The sequence below is a fragment of the Culicoides brevitarsis genome, chromosome 2 (genome assembly GCF_036172545.1).
Source record: "Culicoides brevitarsis isolate CSIRO-B50_1 chromosome 2, AGI_CSIRO_Cbre_v1, whole genome shotgun sequence".
Classification (NCBI taxonomy): Eukaryota; Metazoa; Arthropoda; class Insecta; order Diptera; family Ceratopogonidae; genus Culicoides; species Culicoides brevitarsis.
In genome coordinates, this window is record NC_087086.1 from 4,188,487 (window position 1) to 4,205,186 (window position 16,700).

General features: G+C 28.4%; 4 protein-coding genes across 4 annotated transcripts; 2 read left to right on the top strand and 2 right to left on the bottom strand.

Moving 5' to 3' along the window:
* Positions 1 to 86: 86 nt before the first annotated feature.
* Positions 87 to 2,996, top strand: LOC134829804 (HEAT repeat-containing protein 3-like). Its single transcript, XM_063843067.1, has 4 exons — positions 87 to 341; positions 397 to 858; positions 1,549 to 2,792; positions 2,856 to 2,996. The coding sequence occupies exons 1-4, from the start codon at positions 206 to 208 to the stop codon at positions 2,973 to 2,975; spliced, it is 1,962 nt and encodes a 653-aa protein (XP_063699137.1). The 5' UTR covers positions 87 to 205; the 3' UTR covers positions 2,976 to 2,996.
* LOC134829805 (hydroxyacylglutathione hydrolase, mitochondrial-like) lies at positions 2,973 to 4,244 on the bottom strand. The gene is made up of 3 exons (XM_063843068.1): positions 4,069 to 4,244; positions 3,404 to 4,001; positions 2,973 to 3,347 (listed from the first exon to the last, which is right to left on the bottom strand). Exons 1-3 carry the CDS (start codon positions 4,136 to 4,138, stop codon positions 3,101 to 3,103), a joined length of 915 nt encoding a protein of 304 aa, XP_063699138.1. The 5' UTR covers positions 4,139 to 4,244; the 3' UTR covers positions 2,973 to 3,100.
* A 1,260-nt stretch (positions 4,245 to 5,504) lies between these two features.
* On the top strand, positions 5,505 to 10,209 carry LOC134831905 (uncharacterized). Its single transcript, XM_063845743.1, has 8 exons — positions 5,505 to 5,615; positions 6,269 to 6,685; positions 7,846 to 7,941; positions 8,008 to 8,106; positions 8,171 to 8,302; positions 8,476 to 8,543; positions 8,601 to 8,788; positions 9,998 to 10,209. The coding sequence occupies exons 2-8, from the start codon at positions 6,371 to 6,373 to the stop codon at positions 10,207 to 10,209; spliced, it is 1,110 nt and encodes a 369-aa protein (XP_063701813.1). The 5' UTR covers positions 5,505 to 5,615; positions 6,269 to 6,370.
* A 3,239-nt stretch (positions 10,210 to 13,448) lies between these two features.
* On the bottom strand, positions 13,449 to 15,735 carry LOC134831211 (leukotriene A-4 hydrolase-like). The gene is made up of 4 exons (XM_063844882.1): positions 15,694 to 15,735; positions 15,338 to 15,608; positions 15,124 to 15,269; positions 13,449 to 15,065 (listed from the first exon to the last, which is right to left on the bottom strand). The coding sequence occupies exons 1-4, from the start codon at positions 15,717 to 15,719 to the stop codon at positions 13,529 to 13,531; spliced, it is 1,980 nt and encodes a 659-aa protein (XP_063700952.1). The 5' UTR covers positions 15,720 to 15,735; the 3' UTR covers positions 13,449 to 13,528.
* Between the last annotated feature and the right edge of the window lie 965 nt (positions 15,736 to 16,700).

Here is a 16,700-nt window from a genome sequence, read left to right on the forward strand (position 1 = left end):
CTCGGCGGAAAACATTTGTCATGGACTACTGTATCACGGCGATCACAACCCGCGCCCAGAGTTTGTTGTTCGCCGGAATACAGTACTTCGCGTCAAAACAAATCCATGCGGTGCATTTTCTCTTGCTTTTTCCCGCAAGAAAATCATCAATTACAGCCAGAAACGAGGGTTTTAAACACGGAAAAGCTTGAATTTCGTTTCGAACATGGGAAAAACGAAGAAATCGCATCATAATCGACAAAATCCTGTCGTGCCAGCGGGTCTTTCGCTCAATTTTGATGACGATGATGAACTTAACGGAGCTCGTCCTGATCCCGTTGCTGCTATTGAAGAGCAGTTAGGTAAATTTTATTGAAATTTACTCGAATTTCATCATTTTCATGCAATAAATTTCAGTTTCGGTGAATAACGAGGACAAAATGTGCGGATTACAAACCCTCTCGATGCTCTGTCAAGGCGAAAAAAGCATCCAAAGAATACTTTCGAGTCAAATTGTGCGAATTACTGCCCCGATGTTGGTTGATTCCGATCAAAATATTCGACATGCGGCATCCGGAGCACTTCGTAACTTGTCAGCTGTTAGTGTAGAAGTTTGCGAGACACTTTTGGATTTGGATATTTTCACGCCGCTCTTGGTTTTGTTGAATCAATATGCGACACAGGCGGATTGGGTTCCCGTTTTCGACAAAAACATGAATGATCAACTCGATGCACGATCGGATATCTTCTTGCAAGCTGTGAATATTGTCTGGAATTTGTGTGAAAGTACGTCTGTGGCTTTGGAAACGTTCAATCAATCGCAATTGCTTCGGAGTTTTGTCAAATGTTTGAATCATCAGGTCTATGGAATGGATATTGGTAAGAAAAATTTATTTTTTTTATCTAAAATTTTAAAGAAAAAAAAAATATAAAAAAAAATTTTTGATTAAAAATGTTCAAAAGTGATAAATTAAAAATAACTTTAAAATTTTAAGAAAAAAATTAATTTTTTTTTTATCTAAAATTTTGAAGAAAAAAAATAGGTATATCTAAAAAAAATTAGCTAAAATTATTTATTTTTTGATAAAAAAAAATGAAGTTCAAAAGTTAAAGTTAAAAATTAAAAAAAAATTAAATATTAAAAATTTTTATAAGTTTTATAATTTTTTTTAATTTTGAATTTTTTTAATTTCAATTTATTTTTTTAAATGTTAATTTCTTTTTTTTAAAAATATTAAGTAAATTAAAATATGTAAAACATAATTTTAAAAAATAGAAGATAATTTTTAATCTCAAATATTGAAAAAAAAAAAATTTAAATTAAATTTTAATTTTTAAAAAAAAATTTAAAAAAAAATAAATTAAATAAAAAAAGTCAAAAATAATAAAAAAATTAAAAAAAATGTAAAATAAATTCACAAAAAACTAAAAATTAAATTTAAAAAAATCTAAAAAAATTAAAAAAAATTTTTTTTCAATTTTTTTAAATTCATGAAAAAAAGTTTTGCTATTTAATTTAAAGATTATTTTAGAAAATTTTCATTTTCATTATTTTTTAATTTTTTTTAGCTGTTGCTGTTGCACAATGCCTCCTCGTCATATCCGAAGACAATCCAAATGCATGGGCAATCTTGTCGGAATACACAAATGACTTTTTAACACTTCTCCAACTCGATGGCGACTATTCCTGTGTGATCCTTCGTACCGTTTCCGCATCAATTTTGGCAAATGTTCCCGTTTTATGTGCTGCTCATACCAATCAAATCCTCCAAGCCTTATCGAAAACCTTCGAACACAACCACAAACAGGCTCTGAGCAGCATAACGAGCGATTTGCCGTTGTTAGAGAAGAAAGACGTCACCGAATTAGACATTCAACCCGAAGTCGAAAGCATGTCGATGGAAGAAGAAACCGAGGAACAAGCAACCAACCGTCGAAAAAAGACAAATTTACCATCGCCGATCGAAATTGAAGTCAAAAACATCAGCAATTTACTCCTTGCACAACGAATTGCCGCCGAAACAATCACAAATATCTGTTCGCCCGACGACGACGGCGCATGGGGCGAAGAAATGGATGACGATGACTCCGAAGCTGAGAGCGTACATGATTACGATACGTCAAATATGCCGGGAATTACGAACGATCAGGACAAACTTTCACCCGAAATTATCGAAATTCTCAAATCTTTGGGCGTTGTTGAGAAATTATGGCAACTTGGACAACCTTTACCCGCTAATGTGCTGTTAATTTTGTCCGAAAGCGGAAAAATGTTGCTAAAACGATACACGAGACTCCGTTCTTCCATCCTCATGTGCCTGCAAAACTTTTGTAACGTCCTTACGACAGAAGATTTGGGCGGCGCAAACGCCATTTACACAGTTTGGCTTGAATTGGGACAACAAGTTTTCCAAGAAGGCGCTTCGACAGATGGGCAAGTTGTTGAATCGATCACTGCTTTGATGCGCGCCGCCTTGGATCACTTGAAAAAACATCCGGAGCTGTTCCAACAGATGACGCCGAACGATTTGCAACTCATGTTACGCGGGATAAATTCGTGCAGCGACTCAGAAACGCGAGCAAATTGGCTCAAAATGCTCGGTGTGCTTGGATGCGTGTTACAAGAGCCCTTGACGAAGGAGATTGTGCAATTTATGACTGACATTTGTCTCAAAGAGGAAGATTGTTGGACCCTATCTGAAGCAATTGACGCATTTATGGACATTTTCGCGGATAACGATTGGCCCCGAATCATCTGCGAACTGAATTTGACACAAAAAACTAAAGAAATTGAGAGAATTTTTAAAGCTAAAGTAAGAAAATTTAAAATTTTTACCTTAAAATCTTCAAAAATTAATGAAAAATTTTTTTTTTAGATTCGTCAGAACAAAAAATCCCTGAAAGATCGCTTCCCAGTAGTAAATACTGTTCGTAGTAACTTACAACGTTTCTGTAAATACCTCGAAAGTCAAGAGAAATCCTTCAAAAGCAACTAAATTTAATTGATTCTATTTATCCCTGAAATGGAAACACTTGAAAATGTTACATTATTAATAAAGAAATTTCGTTTAGCGTCTGTTGACGTGTCTTAAAATGGAAAAAATGTGCTGAATTTCAAAAATTAAGCCTTGAACGAGTCCTTTTCCTTACGAATGACGCCCATAGCGGAGATCCCGTCTCCCGATTTCGTGTATTCACGCAAGGATTGCTCATTTACACGCATGAAAGGATTAATTTTCTTCTCTTCTCCAATGGAGCTTGGAACGGAAGGGATATTTTCGCCACGAACTTCTTCAACCCATGCAAGTTTATTGCGAATATCGACGTTTTCGGGCTCAACTTTCAATCCAAACAGCAAATTTTGTTTCCTAAAATGAAATTTTTGATGAAATTTTTCAATTTTTTAAAGGAAATTTTGACTTACGCATATTCATGCCCACAAAAAACCTTCGTTTCATCCGGTAATTTGCTCAATTTTTCGATCAAAGCTTCGTACATTTGCTCGGCAGTTCCTTCAAAGAAGCGCCCGCATCCTCCGAGGAACAGCGTGTCTCCCGTAAAAACCGCTTTTTCGCCAAAAGGACTCGAAACGTAGTAACAAATATGCCCGGAGGTATGACACGGCGTATGCAAACACTCAACATCCAAATTTCCAATTTTCAGGGTGTCTCCATGTTTGACGTGATTCGTCAACGCTCCGATTCGTTCGTCGCCTCCAAACACTTCCAACTTATTTTCCGTGAAAAGTGAGACGAGTTTCTCGTTGCCGCCTGCATGATCCCAATGATGATGTGTCGTCAAAACTTTCGATAATTTCACGCCTTCCGTTTTTACCGCAGCAATTACGGATTCCGGATCGACGGGATCAACAATTGCCGCTTCCTTTGTCGATGGGTCAATTATCAAGTACATGTAGTTGTCGGAGAGAGCCGATAAAATCTTCACATTTAAGCAACTCATGTCGATGCGGAGATTAATGCTGTGCGATTGACGAGAAGATCCGAATTTAGCCCAAGCTGAAGCTGAAAATAACAAGAAAAAATCTTATTGGATTTGGTCAAAGGTCGAAAAATGAAGGAATTTTGTCACTTTTGAAATAAGCTGCAGTTAAATTGTCGGTAACAGTCTGAGGAAGGACTCGCAAGAAGCGTGAGAGCATAACAAGTTACTGAATCTACACTACTTTTGAAAAATTCTAAAAGGGAAAAAATTTCGTTGAAATTCGGAAGATGTTTGTTTATTTTTTTTCAATGGATACTACTACGATGATGTTGCGGGAAATGTTAAATTTAACAAAAAAAAGTTTTTTTTTTAAATTCATTATTTCAGTTTGATTTTTTTTAATCAAAAAAATTAAAATTCATAAAAACTTTTAAATTAAATTGAAAAATATTTAAATATATGTATTAAAATTAAAAAATATATTAAAATATAAAAAATCAAATTTTGAATTCTTAAAAATTTTGAAAAATTAATTAATTTTAAAATATTTTCAAAATTAAAAAAATAATAATTAAATATTTTTTTTAAATTTTGATAAATATTATTTTTTTGAAGAATATTTTTAATTCTTAAAATGTAAATTTATATTTCAATTAAAAACTTTATATTAAAATAAAATTTATATAAAATTAAATTAAATATTACTTTATTTTTAATTAAAAAATTAATACAAAATTAATTAAAGAATTTTTAATAAAAAAATATGAAAATTTTTAAAAAATAAATTTAAATTAAAAATTTATAATTAAATTGATATCAAAATAAAATTAAATATTACTTTATTTTTAATTAAAAAATTAATACAAAATTAAATTAAAGAATTTTTAAATAAAAAATTGAAAATTTTTAAAAAATAAATTTAATTTAAAAATTTTGAATAAAATTGATATCGAAATTAATTTAAATATTAATTTATTTTTAATTAAAAAATTAATATAAAATTTTAAAAATAAAATAGAAAAATTAAAAAAAAAAATTAAAAATTTTGAATAAAATTTTATCAAATTAAATAAATATTACTTTATTTTTAATTAAAAAATTAATTTAATATTTTAAAAATAAAATTAAAAATTTTAATAAAAAAAATTAATTTTAAAAATTTAATTTAAATTATTTTTATTACATTTTATTTATTTAATTTTTTATTTTTTTTTTAATTAATGAATGATTTTTTTGTTTTTTTTTTATTAATGATTTAAAATTTTTTAATATATTTTTATAAAACAAAAAATAAAAAAAAATTGAAAACTTACTTTTTTTTAACATTTCCCGTAACTTTCTATCTACATCACGCTTATCAAATACGAAATTCCTTCATACTCCGTTAATGAAAAATCATCCACAAACGCTAATTCTCGTCTCCGTAAGTAAGTTATGAATGAAATGGCGCGTCCCAGAAAACAAATGTTGTCGCATTGTCGTGCCTTGTGTCATTTTCCTTTTTCAAAAAATTTTCCTCTCTCGATTTTCCTTCCGTGTACGATGTACGAGCGTATTGCTGTGCGCGATATACGATAGTTCTTCTCTCACCACATATTCAACATAACGCACTATACGAGTCCTGGCAATAAAAATGTCCTGTTTTAATAGTTTCATCCATCAGTAATAGTGCTAAATTTATCTCTAAACGCAAGGTAAAGTGCTTCGAAATCGCGAAAAGTGAAAAATTAATTTTTTCTCTGTACGAATCGGTGAAAAAAGTGAATTTGGGAATTCTTTTGCACACATATTTCATTCGTCAGTGCTACAGGGCTACACGCGAGTACACATGAATTATCGATTTATTTTTCATTTTACCACTTTGATTTGCCATTTGCGAATAATTGTGATGGATTTCGGGAAATGGCAGTGATGAGCTTGCCAAAAATCTGCCCGAAAATGCCCATTAAGACGCTGCGAGTGAAAATTAACGGGAAAAAAAATAAAAAATGATCGAACCCCCATAAAGCAGCAGCATGTGAAGTTTTTATAGTCCTTGTTGGTGGTTTATCGTGTACGACGCGCGTGTAGCTATCATTTTCTCGCTGCCATATAGCACATTTCCACACCATAATAGAGTATTCCTTTACTCAATAAAATGTGCTTGTGTGTGATTGTGACAAGTAACACACACACACACACACATAAAAAATGAAAAACCCCCAAATTGAAGGTGTGAAAATGAAATGACTGACATGATATCGCTCTCTCTCGTCGATGAATGATATATGATATTTTTGTGCTGCCTGCCAAAAAAAAAATGTGAAATTTTTTAATTAAATGAAATTTGACGAACTCTCTTTTGCAGAACGAACCTTCCGGAAGGCAAGAAGCAGTGTGCAGCGTCAGTGTCAGATTTCGGATCGTCCCCCGAACGTGCGGTGATGGGATTAATTTCCCGCAACGGGAGATGCAAGAAGCCCAACAAAGTTCAGCTTCTGATTTGTACGGAACAGATGAGATAGAATTCCTACTGGAAGAAATACGAGACTTGGAGCCGGCCTGTTGTCAGCTCGATGACATACAGGACTTCGATATAGCTGGTAGCAGAGCCGGAAATTTATCGTTGTCACTCGATTCGCCGCTCGGTACGTGCTCGTCGTGGGATTCGCACGTGCATTATCGCGAACGTTTCGCCCATAATCCACTGCCGTGGGGTGTTGCGCTCCATTGTGATACGTCGCACTTGAAAACGCCAACGGGAATTGTGAGAATTCTTCTCGTTGTAAGTATTTTTCTCCTTATTTTGTTTCTGAAAAAATTAAAAAAATTGAATTTCGTGAGATTTTAAAAAAAATTATTCTTAAAATCAAAATTTTAATTTTATTATTAAAAATTTTATTTAGAAAAATAAAAAAGAAAATTTTTGTGAACTCAAAATTTATATTTTATATTTCATTTTTTTTTCTAAAATTTAATTTTTGCTCATTCTGTTGACAAAAATTTTTTTTTATTTTTTTTTTAATTGTTTAATTTTCAAACCAAATTGTCAGAAAATTAAACAAAAGAATTTTTTAAATAATAAAAAACTTAAATTCGATAATAAATTTAAAATTTTATAATAAATAAAAATTTTGGTCAAATTTCTCACGAAATTACAGTTCAAAAGTTACTTGAGGAAAAATAAATTAATTAAAACTTTTGAGAAAAATAATTGTAAAAAAATAATTTAAAAAAATTATTTACAAAAAATAATTTAAAAAAATTAATTTAAAAAAATTATTTCAAAAAATTATTTAAAAAAAAAATACATATTTAATTTTTAAGTGCTAAAATAAATATTTTTTTTTTCATGTTCAGAAATCATCAAAATATTTTTTTTAAATTTTTTTTTAAAATTAAAAATTTTTATTTTACATTTTCAAAAATTAAAAAAAAAAATATCAATATTTTTAAATATTTTATAAAATTTGATATTCAAAAAGAAATCAATTTGTAAAAATAGTCAAAATTTTGCAAAAATAGTCAAAATGAAAAAAAATAAATCTCGTAAATTCAGTATCGAATAATTTATAATATTATTTTTCCAAAAATTTTAAAGGTAAAAATTTAAGATAAATAATTAAAATTTTAACATAAACTTATATAAAACATTCTAAAAAATCTAAAACTTAATTATTTACGAAATAATTTTTTTTTAGTTTTGAATATTTTCTCTTAAAAATTGAACTTAAGACTTAAATATTAAATTTTATAAAATATTTAAAAAAATATTGTCAAGAAAATTAAATATCAAAAATTTAAAAAAATTTTTTTTTGATTTCTAAACATAAAAAAAAAAGAAAATTTTTTTTTATAAAAAATTTTAAAAAAAATTTTTTTGATTTAAAATATTTAAATATATTTAAAATCAAAAAAATCTAATGAAATTTTTTAATTTTTCAGATTTCATCTGCCGTTTGTTTGGTCAGCGAATGTTCTGCCGGCACAGTTCAAGTTGGCTTGTTTCTCTTGCCATTAATTGGTCGACTACGGTTAATGGTAAGCTCCTCATATTTTTTTTTGTGTCGCGAATTCGCGGAAATATTAACCTAATCCGTTTTTCAGGTATTTTGCGCACTGTTTTCGTTGTTAGTAACATGTTTAATGCTATTTTTGGATATATCACACATAGCACTGATGTTTCCGTTTAATTGGGCTAGAGTTGTAAGTCCTTTGAGCATTTTTTCTCGCGAAATTCGAGTTTTGCATAATTTTGTCGTTTTCGCAGAATGCCTGGATGTACCTGACCATAGGCTTACTATTCATTGTTGGTTCATCCTTGCTAATGCACATGGTGTTTTTCGCTGAAGAATTTATGTGGGTGCCGCGTCACACAAAGGATACACTATTTATATCGGCGGTAAGTTATTGTTTTGTTTATTTTTGCGCGTCGTCGTCGTTGTGCACTTTGTGTGTCGTACGACGTCACGGAAAAATAATGTTAAACAATGTGACAATCAAACGTAATTTTTTTTGTTCGTCCTTTTTTGTTTTGCTCATTTTTTTTTTGTTTTTGCGCTGCTCTAATTTTAGATAATCGGTTATGTGTGTGCAATCGAGGCATTTGTATTAACAATATTGACAAAGTGTCCATCAGAATTGTGTCGTCAGGGTTTTCACTTGGCACGTCGACGACGAAGGCGCGGCACAAATTCCAGCGAGCACGGCGACATGAGCGAAATGTGCTTGCAGGAACGCGAATTGACGCCAATTTGCGCGAGTAACGAGATGCTGCCATCCCAGATGTTGCACGAGATACCAAATCATCATTATAGTTACAATAATAATACGAGTAGAGGGAGTCCAACTACGCCGCCAATCTGTAATCAAAAACCTTATATACCAGGTGAGTCGTTCGTGTGCCCAAAAAGTAGGCAAAAAGACACTTTTTTGGCAAGACTCCGCACTCCCATGGGAGCAAACACATTTTTTTTTAGTTTTTTGTAGTTTTTACATTAAAATTGAATTCCATCCACGTCGTAGAGCGGTGCACATTATTTTATTACGAATTCTTTCACTGCACCAAAAACGCACACAACACACATATGCAGGAAATTTCTCATCTAAATATCAACAAGTGTTGATTTATGTCTAACTTGAACATTTTCTACATGTTTGTTGTGTTCAGCATGGAGAATGCTTTCATGCTGATGTTTTTTTAACGCATTGTGAACACTCTACACTCGGAATTCGCTATTTATTGCGAAACTTTTCCTCATTTCTTTCATCGTTGAATGCGCTTTTGTGTCACTTTGTCAGAATATCAAGCTAAACATTGAAAATTCTTTAAGTTTAAATGCTTGGTTTGGATTCATTGAAAAAATTTTCAAAAAAAAAAAAATCATAATTTTTTTTCTTAAAATATAAAAAAATAAATAAAAATTATTAAAAATCAAATTAAAAAAAACTTACCATTTTTAATATTTTGCTTAAATTGAATAAATTAAAATTTAGTGCCTTTAATAAAAAAATAATAAATTTTATTAAAATTTTAAAAATTAAAAAAAAAAAAAATAAAAATTATGAAATTTTTTATCTATATTTTTAATTCAAACTTTGAAAACTTACTTACGAAATTGAAAAAGATTTAAATTATTTTTTTTAATAGAAAATTAATTAAAAGTTTAATTTTTTTGTTCATTTTGCATTGATTAAATTAAAAAAAAAATAAATTTCATAAAAAAATTTAAAAATTAATAAAAATTTTAATATTTTTTTTAATTTTGTTTATTATTTATTTTTTTTTGTTTTTTATTTTAACTTTTAAATTGTAAATTTTGGTATAGATTAATTAGAAAATTTTTCATAAAAAATAAAAAAAAATAAAATTTTTTAAAAATCAAATTTAATTATTTTTGCTTTTTAAATAATAAATTAATTAATTTATTGACTTTAAAAATTAAAAATAATTAAATTTTATTTTTATTTATTAAAATTTTTATTTTTTTTTTTAATTAAAACTTTTAAATTAAAAATTTTTCATAAAATAAAAAAAAATATTAAAATTTCATATAAAATTAAAATAACTTACCCAAAATTTTCTTTTTTCTTTCAGTAAAACGTCCTGATCAAGCGTACAATCGACCACCTACATTAGGTAATTTACGTAAACCATCTAAAGCGGATCGAAAAGGCTACCATTATCAGCCAATTGCTTCGACATCGCACCAAAGTCCAACGTTCGTGTTGGATGACGATCCAATTGAATTAGAATTAGTGCATGATCCGGGTCCGTCGCCGCGATCTCTCGATTATTCTAGTGCGTGATAATTTATTTTGTAGTGAAAAAACAAACAAACAAATAACATTTATTAATAAATATATAAATATAATAAAATAATTGCCATTCCTAATAACAAAAAAAAAAATAATACTTTTTAAGTGAATGTAAAGTATGTAGTTATATTAGTTTTTAGACGAAAAATAATTAAAAATAAATGAAATAATGACAATTTCTATATATAAAAAAATTTAAAGGCACAAATTTTTTCGGTTTTAACGATTTAAATAAATTAATACGATTAAATTAATACAAAAAATACGATTTGAAATGATGACCATTAAAAAAATTATTAATTTAAAATTAAATAAAATTAAATTTGTAAATAGTAAATTTTTAAATTTTTGACCAAAAAAATTTTTCTGCAATTTCGCAGCACACAACACGTCTCTTTCTCGTCTGATTACCAAAAAATAAAAAAAAAATCAAAAGCTTCAAGTATTTTCGTAGATTTGCTTCTAATTTTTTACAATTCGATAATAAAGTGTTAAAAAAAAATAAATCAAAATATGGTCAAAAAACTTTAAATTTTTTTCTAAAAAAAATATTAATTAAAAATATATGACGATATGTGTTTTTGTATAAGATACAGACAATACCTAATGATAAAGAAAAAAAAACAAAAAATAATAGCAATTATTAAGGATAGTAAAAAAATGACGACTAAAAATGGAAAACAAACCAAAAATTGTGTAAATTAAAAAATTAATTAATTTTTGTCATTAAATTTTTGTTTCAAGTCCCATATTTATTAAATTTCCCCAAAAAATAAAAATAATACGTTTAAAAAAAAAGGAGAAAAGAAAAAAATAATAAATGATGAGCTTAATAAATGGGTTCTTCCGGAACATTTTTTTATTATCCGTCTCAAAAAAGTTACAAATTAATAATTCACGCAGCACATTGTTACACAAAAAAAAAAAAAACAATATCAGACGCAAATATTAGATTTAGTAGAACAAAAAAGTCTGTGAGCTACAATTACTTGCCATTCATTACTCCATCACTCAATTTATGGAACACAGACTCAATTTTGGTAACCAAAAAAAATACTCAAAAAATGAAAAAAAGGTATCTGTCCCCTTAAAAAAAATACTAATGATAAAATTAATTTTTAATTATATTGACAAAAAACAACATGTGACATGAGGAGAAAAACAAATAAAAAAATATTTTTCTTATACCTAAATCACCTTTTCCCTCCCCGCATCATAAATTTACCTTCATAACTATTATTATAGTTTCACCTTTTTGTATTGAAAAAATGAACTAAATTTGTATAATGATAATATTATATATATTGTATAGTGAGAATTCATTAACGAAAACAAAAAAAAATATTATGATTAACAACTGTAGGCGATATAAACATAGAAAATATATAAATGACATGACAAACAACTTAGAATTATAAAAAAGAAGAAAAATACAACAGAAATCGAATAGAAATTTATTTATTCATATGGATATATATGATAAAAAATATATATATTGCAAAACATGAAGACAACAATTAAACACATGAAGAAACAATTAGAAAATGGGTTGGAAGGAATTTGTGTGAGTTTTTTTTTATTTATTTTTTAATTTTAATTTTATTGAATTTTATTTAAATTCTTCAAAAATTTAATTTTTTTTCTCAAATGTTTTGATATTCCAAAATTATGTAAAACTTATAATGTTCGAATAATTAATAATTTACAAAAAAATTAAAAAATTTAAATTTATTTTTTTTTTCTAAAATTAAATTTAAATTTTTTTTATAAATTTTATTTTTAAATTAAATAATAAAAAATATTTAAATAAAAATTAAATAATTAATTAATTAAATTATTTGATATAAAAATAAATAAACTTTTATAAATTTAATAAATTATTAAATTTTTAAATATTTTAAAAATTAACTAAAGAAATTTTACAAAAATTTATAAAAATTATTTTTTTTTGTTAAAATTTAAAAAATTTAATTTATTTAATTTATTAAAAAAATTTAATTTAACAAATTTAAAAAAACAAAAAAATCAATTATTAAATTTTTTAAATTAAATAAAAGTTCAAATTATTTAGAAATTTAAATTGTTTTACATAAAATTTTTCTGATTTTCTGAAATCATAAAATTATAATTTTTTTAAAGCTAAAAAATTTAATTTTTAGAAAAAAATTTTAAAACTTTATTCAGTTTTAAGACAAAATTAATTAAAAATTTTCCTTAAAAAATTCAATATTTTATATAAAAAAGAATATATTTTTTTTTATCAAAAACTTTAATATAAATCTTCTTTATCACATAATTCCTTCCAAATTCATCATTAACACATCAACAAAAAAAAAAAAACAATTATAACACAAGTAACATTAAACATTGTAGAATATTATCATTGGGGGTGATGCAAGAAATTTGCTGTTGTTAGAATAGAGAAAAGAAAAACAAAAAAAAAAACGTCTGTAGAACAAAAAAAAATTGCAAAAGAGAATATTTACGCAACAAAACAAAAACTATATAAACTACATATATATTGATAAACGTGAGTAACATTTGACGAGCAAGTAGACACAAAAAAGTGAAGTTTAGCGAAAAAAAATACGAACAGTAGAAAAAAAGAAAGGAGGAGCAAAATCACGCCTTGCCATAATTTTTATACTCTTTGCACCAGAAAAAAAATAAAAAAAGTAATAAACAAACAAACATAATATTTATAAATAAATAAAATACTAACATTGATGTGTGATTGATTGATAGTTGGATGTGAAACGAAAAAAAAAAACAAAAAATTATTATTAATTTTCTTTAAAAAAAAATTCAAGTTTTTCCGTTTTTCGTGTACGAAATAATTATTGTTCATCGACAATTTAAAAAAAATATTATTAATCATTAATTATATATTGATATTGATCACCATGTGATTGTTGTTAACATTTTTTCCTTTCCAAGAAAAAATTGTTTTAGTCTTTTTCTATAGAATTTTGCTTGAAATTTGAAAAATCGAACACAAAAAGACACAAAACAAACAAAAAACACTTCATACTCAATCAAATCTATATTAAAAATTGTGTAAAAAAAATAAATAATAATAGATAGTGAAGTTAAATTGTCCAGTCAAATGTAATAATGAACAAAAAAAACCATTAAAACAATATTATTATTATGAATAAATAAATGCAGACCTTAATAAGTTCAATATAAATTATTATTAATTATTAAAAATAAAATGAAATATTAAATTAACGATTTTTTCAATATTTATTTAATTATTTTTTATTTTTTTTATAAAAAAATTTAAAATTTTTTATTTTTTTTTAGATTTTTATTCATTGAGACCCAAATCCTTGGCGACTTGCAAAGCACAAACTTTCATCATCTCATTACGAACTCGTTGGAAGTTAGCAATTGCCTCATCACGTACTTCTGGCCATTTTCCCAAGTCCTTATACACAGGTCTGACGAACTTCATGCGGAAATTGCTATTGGCAAAGCTCAAAATTTCCTGCATACGATCACGGAGACGAGCTCTAATCATCAAACGCACATAACGGAAGCGAATTTCCGCGTTTTGGGTCTTCTCCAAGCCATAAGTTTCCGCTAAAAATGCTATTTTATCGGCATTGAGCTCTACAATGTTCTCTTTTTCCAACAAACCGCCGAGAAATTCGACAACTTGCGAGCTCGACAACTTTCCTGTGATGACTTTTGAGTTTTTGATGACATCCAAGGCGTTATCTGCCCACAAATTTGTGTGTTCGCGACATGCATCTACCAGAGAAGTGTCATATTTGGGGATAACTGGAGGCATTCCTTCGCCGTAAAGCCATGCTTCCCAATCAATAGGGTCCAAAAGTGCAGCTAATCCCTTTTCGTTGAAGTAATCGTAGAGAGTTTTCTTGAAATCCTGCGTCTCGATGCTCTGATACTTGAATTTGTCAAGATAGAATTTCAAAAATGGCTCAAAAACATCGGGACCTCCAACGAGATCTTCGATATAACGCAAAAAATTGCTGCCTTTCATGTAAGGAACGCTGCTAAAGGCATCATCGGGACTCAAATCCGTCAAATTTACAACGAGCTTTGTTAATTGTGGCTCATCAGCGAGTTGATTCTTGATGCAATCCGCCAAATCTGTTAATCCGTGTAACGCGTGGAAGTCACGATAGGCAGCTCCATGTATGCGACCCAAGATTTTGCCTTCAACGAAGACTGTGAAACCCTCATTGAGCCAAAAATGTTCGAAATTCTTGTTGGTTACGAGGTTTCCGGTCCAACTATGAGCGATTTCGTGCGCAACTACATCGACCAAGGAACGATCTTTAGCAATAATTGTCGGAGTAACGAATGTCAAGGTTGGATTTTCCATCCCGCCGAATGGAAAACTCTTCGGAAGCACGAGTAAATTGTATTCTTTCCATACATAAGGTCCGCAGATCTCGCTTGCCTTTTGTACAAAATTATCTGTGTCAACAAACTCGTAAGCAGCTTCCTCAATTTGCTCCTGTTCAGACCAAACTTTCGAAATGGGCCCAATTTGACGTGAAACCAAAGGCCCGACAGCGAGAGCCATCAAATACGACGGAATTGGCACAGTTTGCGTGAAACGAGACACTCCGGCGGTACTTTTTGCTTCATCGCGGATGGCGCTCATCAAAGCGATGAGTGCGGAGGGATGCTTAACGACGGCAGAATACGTGAATTTGACTGCTGGCGTGTCTTGACAAGGCAAAATTGAACGAGCATGGATCGCTTGACACTGCGAAAAGACGTAAGGATGCTTTTTGCCCGAAGTTTGTTCAGGAGACAACCATGCAAGAGCCGAAGCTGACACGGTATCGTAATCAATGACGATGGAAATCCTAAAAAAAAGGTAAAAATCGATTTTTTTGTGAAAAATTCAATTTTTTTAATACTTACACTCCCTTTGTAACATTCGGCAAGTTGACAGTGAGTTTCGAACCGACATTTTCAACGGGATCTGTTACCGTAAAAGTCAAGGGAATCTCTCCAGCAGGCAATTTTGCGAAAACAGACTCAATTTTCAAGTCGCTAACATCCAACAACTGCAATAAAAACAGGTTTTGCAATTTTTAGCCCACTCAAGTGACATGAAACAAAAGATTCAACTTACAATATGTTCAATTCCGTCGTCGGAAAGTACATTGAACTTCAGCGTAACTGATCCGGAGATGATTTTTCGATTAAAGTCAATTTCCCAGTCGAGATCTGCATGTTGCATCACAACTTTTTCCGGTTCGGCATACGAATTCGGATCAACTTTTCCCATGCGACCCATTTTTGGAGAGTTTGTTTTTGCCACGTCTGTTTTGAACTGTAACCAAAGAGCGATACCGAGTAAAATCACAAATGTAGTCAATGTTAGCTTATCACAGCCACTACTTCTGAAAGATTAGATTAATGGAGGATTTTTGGTTAATTTTTTTTGATAAAAAAAAGTAGTTGTTGTTGCGGCGATGAAACACTTACTTTTTTGTACTTGCGGTGACTGTCATTGTTGATGTGTGTTCATTTGTCGGCGAAATAAATGAATGAATATTAGGAGTGACGGAATTGGGAAAACAAAATAATTTACTTTTATAATTTTTTTTTATCATAAAATACTTAAATTAATAAATATTTAAATTGAAAAAAAAAATAATAATAAAAATAATTTTTAACAAAAAAATTTCAAAGAAATAATTTTTGAGAAAAATTTGAAAAACAAAGTAAAATAAATAATTTTTAAAAAATAAAAACAGCATATTTTAAAGAAAATAAATTAAAAAAAAAAAATAATTTAAAAAACCAAATAAAAAAAATTTGAAAAAAAAATTAACATTTGAAATTTTATTTAACAAAAGTGCAAATTTTTTAAAAAAGCGAGTCATTGTTTAGTTTAAGAGAAATTATTGCCAATTCTTCATATGCTGGACAAACATATAAACACAATGTAAATTTTGCGTTTTCGATGTACAGGAGCCATTTAAAGATGTTAGCGAAAAAAAATTTAGATCACGGTTCTCCGTCTCAAAATGAAGGTTTTGATGTTAGAAACAACTTTTGTTTTGGTCTTTTTCTAAATTTTGCGTTTTCGATGTACAGGAGCCATTTAAAGAAAAAAATTAAAAATAAAAAAATCAAAATTTTTTTATGACTTTCAAATTCAAAAAAAGAATTTTATTTATTTTACACTTTCGATGTACAGGAAAAAAAGAATAAACACATTAAAAAAAGAAAAAAGTACCTTGAATCGTTTCGAATTGTAGTATATGTATTGTTACATAACCCGTTTGTGTACCGAGTCATTGTTTAGTTTAAGAGAAATTATTGCCAATTCTTCATATGCTGGACAAACATATAAACACAATGTACTAAAAATTACAAAAAAGACTTTTTCTAAATTTTGCGTTTTCGATGTACAGGAGCCATTTAAAGATGTTAGCGAAAAAAAATTTAAGTCAAAATCCTTTTATTATGAGGGCTCACATACCGAT

Bases quoted from the DNA above. Each gene is read 5' to 3' on its own strand.
- LOC134831211 (XM_063844882.1), bottom strand. From the start codon at position 15,719: ATGACAGTCACCGCAAGTACAAAAAA. The intron at 15,609-15,693 runs GTAAGTGTTTCA...CTAATCTTTCAG, and splicing joins GTCACCGCAAGTACAAAAAA to AAGTAGTGGCTGTGATAAGC. The intron at 15,066-15,123 runs GTAAGTATTAAA...CCTTTTTTTTAG, and splicing joins CCGAATGTTACAAAGGGAGT to GATTTCCATCGTCATTGATT.
- LOC134831905 (XM_063845743.1), top strand. From the start codon at position 6,371: ATGCAAGAAGCCCAACAAAGTTCAGCTTCTGATTTGTACGGAACAGAT. The intron at 6,686-7,845 runs GTAAGTATTTTT...TTAATTTTTCAG, and splicing joins TTGTGAGAATTCTTCTCGTT to ATTTCATCTGCCGTTTGTTT. The intron at 8,107-8,170 runs GTAAGTCCTTTG...TCGTTTTCGCAG, and splicing joins CGTTTAATTGGGCTAGAGTT to AATGCCTGGATGTACCTGAC.
- LOC134829805 (XM_063843068.1), bottom strand. From the start codon at position 4,138: ATGCTCTCACGCTTCTTGCGAGTCCTTCCTCAGACTGTTACCGACAAT. The intron at 4,002-4,068 runs GTGACAAAATTC...TGTTATTTTCAG, and splicing joins AACTGCAGCTTATTTCAAAA to CTTCAGCTTGGGCTAAATTC. The intron at 3,348-3,403 runs GTAAGTCAAAAT...ATTTCATTTTAG, and splicing joins TTTTGTGGGCATGAATATGC to GAAACAAAATTTGCTGTTTG.
- LOC134829804 (XM_063843067.1), top strand. From the start codon at position 206: ATGGGAAAAACGAAGAAATCGCATCATAATCGACAAAATCCTGTCGTG. The intron at 342-396 runs GTAAATTTTATT...AATAAATTTCAG, and splicing joins TGCTATTGAAGAGCAGTTAG to TTTCGGTGAATAACGAGGAC. The intron at 859-1,548 runs GTAAGAAAAATT...AATTTTTTTTAG, and splicing joins GGTCTATGGAATGGATATTG to CTGTTGCTGTTGCACAATGC.